The 9,808-nt window shown below is 29.8% G+C and overlaps 1 protein-coding gene across 1 annotated transcript; it reads left to right on the top strand.

Annotated features, from left to right (window-relative positions):
- Positions 1–4,741: 4,741 nt before the first annotated feature.
- Positions 4,742–8,147, top strand: LOC130801938 (uncharacterized). Its single transcript, XM_057665894.1, has 5 exons — positions 4,742–5,642; positions 5,740–5,832; positions 5,919–6,035; positions 7,289–7,660; positions 7,885–8,147. The coding sequence occupies exons 1-5, from the start codon at positions 5,433–5,435 to the stop codon at positions 7,942–7,944; spliced, it is 852 nt and encodes a 283-aa protein (XP_057521877.1). The 5' UTR covers positions 4,742–5,432; the 3' UTR covers positions 7,945–8,147.
- The last annotated feature ends 1,661 nt before the right edge of the window (positions 8,148–9,808 follow it).

Raw genomic sequence — 9,808 nt, 5'->3', positions numbered from 1 at the left:
TGCACAACTCATAGTTATATACAACGTATATATAACATGTTTAGTCTATGTTTGTAACTTTCTCTTAATTGCTACCATAATTATATAACTCTGCTTAGGTCTTTTGTGGAGAAGAATCACTACAAATAGATTGTTGAACTCATCTTGGGGAGAGAGTGAACGTTGAAGCCTTCCAAGGGAGGAGGTCGGTTGTGAAGTGATGGTGGTTGGTGGTTAAAGGGAGGTGAAACTAGTGGTGGGACGATTGTAGGCCTGTGATAAAAAGAGAAGGTTTGAGGTGTTAGTTTTGGTTTTCCTTTTTCTTAAGTTTCTGTTACAAAAAAACAATTAATGTATTACAATAACACACGTGATCATAGCCGACAAAACTGATCCTTTAAAAGAAAATTAAAGTAAAAGTCGATTTTTTTATAAAAAAAAACTAAAGATGGAATTTTTAAAAGAAAAACTAGGTGAAAATTTTAAAAGTGAATTTTCAATTTAAAAATTAGTAATATATTTTAATTAGTAAGCTAGTGAAAATAAATAGGTTGATGAATGTTTAGCATAGCTTCTTGTTGAGACTTATGCGTGAAATGCAAGAGTAATTTAGAAAAAAATTGAAACTTTTTTTAAACTTAATTTTTAAGCTATTTGAAGAAATAAGTATCACGTTAAATTATTTGTAAGAATAAATTTTTAGGGAAAATACTATTAATAGCAGTGTTTTTGTATCCTAATGGATTAGAAATTGAGTTTTGTGGGGATAAAAGGAAAAGCAAAAAAAAGTAAAAAGTAAAAGGAAAAGCCTTTTTGCTAAATGCCTAAATGTGGAAAACGCCTCCCTTGGCAGTGTTTAATGTTTTTTTTATTTATTTTGTATTTGTTGAAAGGGTTGGCAGTGTTTAATGTTTTTTTTTTAAAATTGTTTTGTAATTTGTTAAAAGGGAAGAAAGAAGCTAATATTGATTTGATATTGTATTTGAGATGCTTTGCACTATTGTCCTTGAAATCATTGATATTCTGCTTTCAGGTATGTAGAATTAATTTTTTCATTGCAATTCAAATAATACACTTTTTTTTCAAAAAAATTGGACTATTTGATCCTTTTTGAAGAGATTAATAATGCGGAATAATAAAATAGAAATTATAATTTTGGGTTTTAAATTCTTAATTTGTATTATTTGTAAAGGCTTATCATTACACTGTAAAAATATATACAAAAGGATGAAAAACTAATATGGCAACATATAATTACACTATAATATGTTTCTTAAAATAATTTAGGAAATATTCTTATTTTCTACATTCTCATCTCTTTTGTTTATTTCTGCAAAGGCTTTTTCTAAAACAAATAATTAAAACATACATAGATTATATATACAATCTGTTCTCTAACGAAATTAGAAAACTCTTTGAAGATTAATGATGTATTTGTAGCATTGGAATTTTTCAGTCTTTTGAATAGCTCAAGTATAACACCATCTAAACTAATAATTATTTTTCATTTAAAATTCAATCACATTATATTCTTATTTTGTTCAAAAAAACTTTAGATATGGATTTTTCTTCTCTTTTTTAGAACCCTTTTTAAAAAACCAATTTAATTTTGTGTCAAATTAGTTAAAGTTTTGTATCAAATTACTCAAGTTAAAACCCAATTTAAGAAAAGCAATATCCTATAATCAATTTGGGTTTGCATAAAGAAAAAGTTTGAGCTTTTTAACTTTATATTTATGGTACCTTGAATGGGTTCTCTTAAGAATGGGATTTTGTTCAAGAAAGACCAACAACAAAACCATAATAACATTGGTAGACTTTCTTCTATTCCAAAACATTAAAGACCCAAATCAAGATTTTCAAGGTTTTTGCTTTCTTGCAAGAGACTGGGTTAACTTCAAGGTTTTTTTTTTTTTTTTTTTTTTTTTCTTGGGTTTTTTCAAGCCTTTTTTTTCTTTATTAGATTCAGTGATGAAAAGACACGGAAAGATCTCTTCTAACATGCTCTATGGTACTGAGGGTCCTTTAGGTTAAAAATGAGGTATGTTTGAGATTCAAACTCGTAATCTGATCTTGTGATACTGGTTTTTAATAATTTGTCAAAGAACTAATTTAATCAAAAGTTTAAGCTGATAATTAAAGCCTAGTTATAAACTCTAGTAGTGATAAATAACATATCCTGATTGCATCAATCATCTGCGTAAACTTTTGATTGAATTGGTTGTTTAACTTTGTATTAGAAGTCAATGTGATAAAAAATTGTAGGTACGGATCTCGACCACTCCTCAAATTCAAGTGAAATTATTCTCACTAGGTACAAGGAGGTTTTATGCTATATTCCACTTCTAATCCAAAAGGCTTTCATAAAAAAAAAATATTAAAATATGTTAACATATTTTGAGCCTCAACTAACAACTTATATATTTCAATTTGTTCCTTAATATAGTGCATAAATAAATTTGATAATCAGTGTGCCTACTTCACAAACTTATTGAGAAAAGTGTTCGCCATGTTTAGTTTACATTAAGAGCATAAGTAATCAGTAAAAGGTAGATTTAATCAGTAAATTAGTTTCAATCAGCATATATCAGTTTTAGTTAGTAACAATAAGTTTTAATTAATAAAAGTAGTTAAATCAATAAAAAAAAACAAATGAATTAAAGAGCTCTTAGTTGGTGTTGTACATTGTACATACTTGTATAATATGTCCAATTGCAGAAGCTCGTCTAACGAAGAATGGGTGAATTTTCTGATGACACCTACCACCTGCCAATTAAAAATATGTTCAACGAACTTTTGTTATACAACTTATACTTCCTCCGTTAAATAATACCCGCTAAATTTTTTATTTTTGGCAATTTTATATTACTTGCTATATTTTCTTTTTAGTAATAAAACAATTATTTAAAAATCTACCTACCTCTATTTTTATCCTACTCTATACTCTATAATAAAATATTATACTATACTCTATAAAGTAACCTAACAATCTATTTTTCCTTTTTCTTTTTCAATTAACAATAATAAAATACTATACTCTATAAAGTAAACAATCAGCTACAGTGTAGGTCAATTATTTTTCTTAATTTCCATGCCCATGCAAATATAGCAACAATATCAGAATAGAGAAAGTATATCTTTGTGAATGAGTAAGATATGTGGGGCATTAACTTTTTAGCTTCAGCTTTTATATCACATGATTTTTAAACATAATATTCTCACTATTTTGTAGCAATATTATTTTATTTAATAATAAAGTTAATTGAGAAAAAAATAGAGATTATATATATATATATATATATATATATATATATATATATATATATATATATATCTACTAGATAAAAGAGCATAGGCAACACCCTTTGGCAACGGTTTATTTTATAGCAACAGCTTTAGCAACGGGTACAATAAAACTGTTGCAATAGATAAGAAAAGGCAACGGGTTCAAGTAAACCGTTGCAAAAGATTAGAAAAGGCAACGGTTATCTTATACGCATTGCAAAAGATTAGAAAAGGCAACGGTTAAATAAACTAGCAACGGTTATCTTACACCCGTTGCAAGAACTTATGCATGTGTCAAATTTGTTATGCAATTTTTTCCCTCCAAAACTATTTATAATATCATTTTCTGAATTTTTCATTTTTAAAAAGCTTATTTATACTATTTATATTTTCTAAGTGTTATTAATTGTTATTGTAGATAACTTATTAAATTCCTATATATAAAATAGCAATAAATTAATAAAAGCCTTATTATATATAATGAGGCTAATGAGCTAAATAATTATATATCTACAGTACACACCAAATTTCCCATTTTCACTTTTATCTTCACAATTATCAAAGTTTCATATTTCTATCATGTCTGGCACCATTATTGTTTTCATTATATTTAATTCTAACAAAATTTCAAATTATATATTCAAATTTCATTTGTTGAAATCATGTATCGCACGGGGCTATTCATTCAAGTAACTAACCAATACTAAGACAGGTCATTAAATACGAGGCTAATTATTCAAGTAACTCACCATACTAATTAAATGGGTCAGGTGTGGGTCAAGGGTCTTGACCTGTTTAATTAAATGGGTTGGGTGTGGGTCAAGAGTATTATAAATCCCACCTTTTAGTGGCCTGAAAATATTAAACCCTCCTTTTGATTATTACAAAACAAACCCACCTTTAAACGTTTTAATTTATTATTGGACCTTGACCTGTTTTTACCTGCAATAACCGGTTAATTGTACACATGTCAAATTTTCATTGGTTTAATCATCAAAGCCTCTAATCTAATCTTCTTTCTTATTTTCTCCCTCATGCTCTTTCTCTCTCTTCCCCTAATTCTTCCCGTTCTCTCTCCTCACCCTCTCAACTTCACCAGTCCACCACCGCAAATCAACCCTCTTCCTCAATCCTCATTCCACCATCGCTAGCTATCACTGCCAGAAATCAAACCGCGGCGGCTCTCCCTCATTCCTCCTCCATCGCCGTGGCTTTTGTGGGTCGGCTTTGGGGATTTCATTGGTGAATGGGTGGTTTTGGGTTTCATTGCTCAAGTTTTATTTCCCTGACATATCTCGCCATTTTTTCTACCTCGCTCGACAACCAACCTAGCTTCGCCAATCGAAGGTAATTGTCATGATGAAACCCTAACTTTTGTGAATTTTAAAAGATGAAAAAGGAGTGTGAATTTTCCCCCCTTTTCTGAAAAATGTCCCAGCAATTCAACAGAATAAAAATTTCGTGCTGTATAGGCAAAGTTAATAACTTGTAATTATGCTATTGGTATTTTGATTTTTTTTTTCCAAATAAAGTTGAAGTAATCGCTAGTTTAGTATTGATCTTGTATAAGCAATCTAGACCTCTAAAAGCGACGAATTTTGTTTCTTTTGTCATTAGGAAGCTTTAGATCATGCTTAAGATAGGGAATGTTTGTTGTTAGTTATGAGGAGAAGAGAGGGGCTTGTAAGAATTTGGTGTATGAGTTCAAGCTTAAGAGGTGCCCTGGTCAACCTGTTGTTCTTTGGCATAAGCTCAGATGTGTTTGAGAAATATGGTGGTAATTCTTTTGCACTTAACTATTGGTTTTGGTTGTATATAGGACTGATCAATATGAATGCAGTAATGTGTAGGTTTTTGGTGGCTAATGTTTTGTGTGTTTTAGTGGAACTTTGATTACTGTAAAAAGTTGTTCAGACTAATGTAATGGGTTTTTTCAAGTATGTGATTGTGTTAGTCTTTCTTGCTTTGAAGAGCTATTTTGTGCAATTTGCTTATAAGTTTTGTTTCTAATTAAATGTGGTTGTTTGGTAGGCAGATTTAGAATTATGTGCAAGTAAGTGTTATTTAAAATTATGTGCTGTTGTATTAATTAAAATTATGTATCCAAAATGAGCCTGATTAAACTCTCATATTTTAGCTTCTTTCTCATATAACCTGCAAAACTTTGCATGCAGAGGAAGTACTTGGTTTCATCTGAAGGAAAGGATTGGGCATTAGAAACTATTGGTTGTCAGTGGAAAGGTTGGAAATATAGGAGTAAGGCATTATACTACTATCCATATGCAACTTACGAAGAAAGGTGGAAGAATCGTCCAAATACAATTCCTGAAAGCCAATTTAAACAACTCTTGCACTATTGGGATGATGAGGGAACTCAAGTAAGTGTTGAAGAGTAATTGCTCACAAATATTTACTGTTCAAGTTTGTTATGTTAAAATATTGACTTCAATTTTTTTTTATTCTAAAATCCAATAGGAAGAAAGTGAAATAAATCGTAGCAATCGACAATTAGCGAGTGACATGCACACCATCGGGCCAACATCATATGCATACACTCGTGAACAACTGGTAACCATATGCATAAGATAAAACCTTTTTTTTCACATACTTTAGACATTATTTCTAAACTAATCATTCATTTAAATTGTCAATAGAAACAACAAGATCCAAAAAAAGAAGATCCGTCAAAAGCAAAGGTGTACATCGAATCAAGGAAAAGGAAGCCCGGGAAGTCATACAAAATAAGCTTTGATGAAATAGAAGCAAATATTGTACGTATTTTACTTTCTTTACAAATTACAATACAATCTCTTTCTTTCAACGATGTTTTTTAGTTTCTAGATGTCGCGTGTTTTTCCTGAAACCATACTTCTGAATTGATAGTTTCACTTGGGGTAGGCATTGTTGTTTCAAAACTGCTTATGGTACTCTAGCTGCTTAAAAGAAGTGATGACAACCAATTCTTTTGGTTCATCAGTCTGTTTCCGGTCCATCCAATTTTTGACTCTTCTTTTTTCTCTCTTTTCTATATTGTTTGATTGATTTGATGGTTATGTGTGACAATTTTGTATATGAATACTATGATGATTGATTAAGGTAGATGATTAGTACTAGCATATATGAGTAGTGTGTAGAACCCAAAGGACCCAAGAATAAGAGCAAAATGTGAGGTTACCCTCTGATAACTTCTTCTGAGGAATCCTAAGCTTGCTATATAAGACTGCTTGATGGTAATTTGCTGAACAGCAATGCCAAATGTTGACAAGTCTGATCTGTTTTAACATTTTAACCCGCTTTAATGATACATGGACCAACATATCTACTCTTCAAGAATAAATATCAGTTTAAGTGTATGCAGGACCTAATCAATTTGCTAGTTCATCTCTAATTAGAATTGTATTCTTTTGAATTGAGGCACACTTTGTCCTTGGCGACCTTCCTTGCTGAAAATTTACATTTGCTTTCAAACTATCGGCAAGATGCCCTTATGGAAAGATTTTTGACAGGATTAGACATTGAAAGTATTAATTTCTCCTTTTTTCATCCTTAAATTCTGGAACTGGATCATTTTTGATGATTTTGTGTGTGGAATAGGATTTTTTCTGTGGCTGGTTAGCACATTTTGAAAATCAGTAAGCTGTTCTAGCTGTGTACCATACATGTCATCTTGTTGGCACAATTTTTTGAGATCTCTGATGGCAGCCCTAGTCTCAGAACATTTCATTTATTATCAATCCGTTATTTGCAAGAGAATGTATATTAGTTTATCATGAATGGAAGTTGTTATCATTAGCACTAGATCAAGGGGTGCTGATCTGAAAATTTAATTTCTTTTTTCTGCTGTATCATGAGAAAGTATATGGTTTTTGCTATACGATTTCGTGGTAAGATCAAGTATTAGCTATGATGATGGGTTCCAATTTGACAAATTTTGTATAGATCCATGGTGTCAAATTAATTCAGATTAGTTGTATATCTATTACTTCCTCCGTTTCATTTAACATAACTTTTCACACATTTATAGGAGCAAATGAAGGCAATACAATCTCAACAAGGTGAAGGATCTAACCATAAAGATCCTTATGGCGACGTGATCAAGAAACCAGAGCATAGCGGGCGTGTGCGAACATTTGGCAAAGGTGTTACCAATACTGTTTTGAAGAACGGAGGCAAAAGCTCAAGCTACATCTTTCCTGAAGCGTACTTACAAATCATGCAATCACAAGTTATGGATCAAGTGTTGCAAGCTAACCCTGATCTTCAAAAGCTACTTGAAGCTAACCCTGGTGTGAAGATTGTGCTTCCTTCAATGTCAAGGAGTGGAAGCAATGGTAATCCTCTATACATCGAATCCAATGAGCATAACTCTACAGGAGCACAATCGAACAACTATCTGGTAAGTTTATGTTTCTGCTTTTGTGCTTCTTTTCTCTATTCTCTCTGTTTCTCTCTATTCACTTTGTTTCTCCCTTCTTATTCATCTATTATATTCTGTCTAATCTCATTCTTTCATTTATGATATAGTTGACCTGAAAGCTCCTGTATCATATTTGTCTCTTTTTTAAATGCTTTCTTAATTCAGTTCATTTTGGTTGATTATTGATTTTTTTTTTAACATAGGAAAATGGTGAAGCAGCTGATGACAAGGAGGTGGAAAATGATGATGAAATTGAGCCGTAAAAGAACATATTTAGAATTTTGTGTGGCTTTTGGAAACATTTTGTGAACTTGTTTGTTCGATACTTTTTAGACGTAATGATGTATAGGTGAATATTTGGTTGCACTAGGTTATGGAAGAATTGATCCTTAGTTTTTGATATAACAAGTTAATCGTGTAAATTTCTTAACTATAATATTTGTAATCAAATTTCTAATTACATCTTATGCTATAAATTATTAAAATTATCATTTGCTTAGCTTTTTCATTAAAGACTTTTTGCAACGATTTATTTATATAGGTTGGTGTTGCAAAAGACCTTTTGCAACGGTCTTGTGCGACCAAGAGAAACTGTTGCCAAAAGATTGTATCTTTGGCAACAGTCAACTGCTACCGTTGCAAAAGATGCAAGAAACCGTTGCAAAAGACTTTTGGCAACGGTTACTACCAAACAAGATGCACTCGTTGCAAAAAGGTGGCATTAACCGTTGTAAAAGACTTTTTGCAACGGCAGAAAATACAACGGTTTGTAACCGTCGCAAAAAGTTTTTAGCAACGCTTTTTAGCCCTACAGCAACGGTCCTTAACCGTTGCAACAAGTCTTTTATCTAGTAGTGATATATATATATATATATATATATATATATATATATATATATATATATATATATATATATATATATATATATATATATATATATATATATATATATATATATATATATATATATATATATATATATATATATATATATATATATATATATATATATATATATATATAAGGTGTTATTGAGAAATATATGGAACTATAAGCATTATAAAAATGTATAATAAAGTTAGTGGAAAATATGATAATTATATCAATGACATTATAAAATTTAAATTTTACTTGATTTGTAGTTTAAAAATAATTATTAAAAGTTCTTGTTTTTTCAAAACTTTATAGATGAAGACATAAAAGTTTTAATTTACAACTTAAAACTTAAAAAGAACAAATATAATTGATAATCAATAATCCAATGTACATTAATGCATATTTATAGGATCGCACGATCCTACGATCCGATTTTACTAATTTCGATCGTACCCTCTCAATAATCCTAGATAGATTCTGATTTTAACAACCTTGATCACATAACTACAAAGGGGGTATAAAAAAAGGTTCACATAACAACAAAGGGAGTATAAAAAAGGGGTTCATAGTTATGCGGTAATTCCTAGTGATAATACATTTTTTTACACTAAATTGAGAAAATAATATTAATAATTAATTGTTAATTTTAAATTAAAAAATATAATTAAATATTGATTAACTCAAAATTATATCAATTACACTTTATGCATATTTTAATGAAAAAAGTTGAAGAGATATATAAAAATTTGAAAAAACAATAGAATTATGTATAATTTTCAAATAAAATTAATGCTAGCTTATTTAAATAAGTCAAAGAATCCTTCGTTGTAAACAATAGTTGCTCTCGTTTACATTATAAAATAGTGAAACTTTACTTGCATCAGTAATTGTAGCATAATAATTTAAATCAGATACAAATGATAATAACAATCACATCATTATGTCATATTTGAGGGAAAAATTATAGATAAATTATTGTGAGAGACAGTTTCTTTAAGGAATCGTCTTTACTTGGGTCGATGCATTATATATTTTTAAAAATATTATAAGTAGACATTAAGACTAATGTAAACAGACATTTAAAATATTAAAAGTGGGCATTAAGTATACAGTAAGCATTAAGGATAATTGTAAGTAAGCATTAAAAATAGGTAAATAAGAAAACAACGACACATAGAATTCCACATAACAAATTATAAGTCAAATATTTGAATCTCAGGTACTAGGGGTGTAAGTAATTTGGTTTGACT

Source organism: Amaranthus tricolor, chromosome 15, assembly GCF_026212465.1.
Source record: "Amaranthus tricolor cultivar Red isolate AtriRed21 chromosome 15, ASM2621246v1, whole genome shotgun sequence".
Lineage (NCBI taxonomy): Eukaryota > Viridiplantae > Streptophyta > Magnoliopsida > Caryophyllales > Amaranthaceae > Amaranthus > Amaranthus tricolor.
The sequence above is the reverse complement of the archived record's forward strand: the minus strand, read 5'-3'. Positions and strand labels throughout refer to the sequence as shown.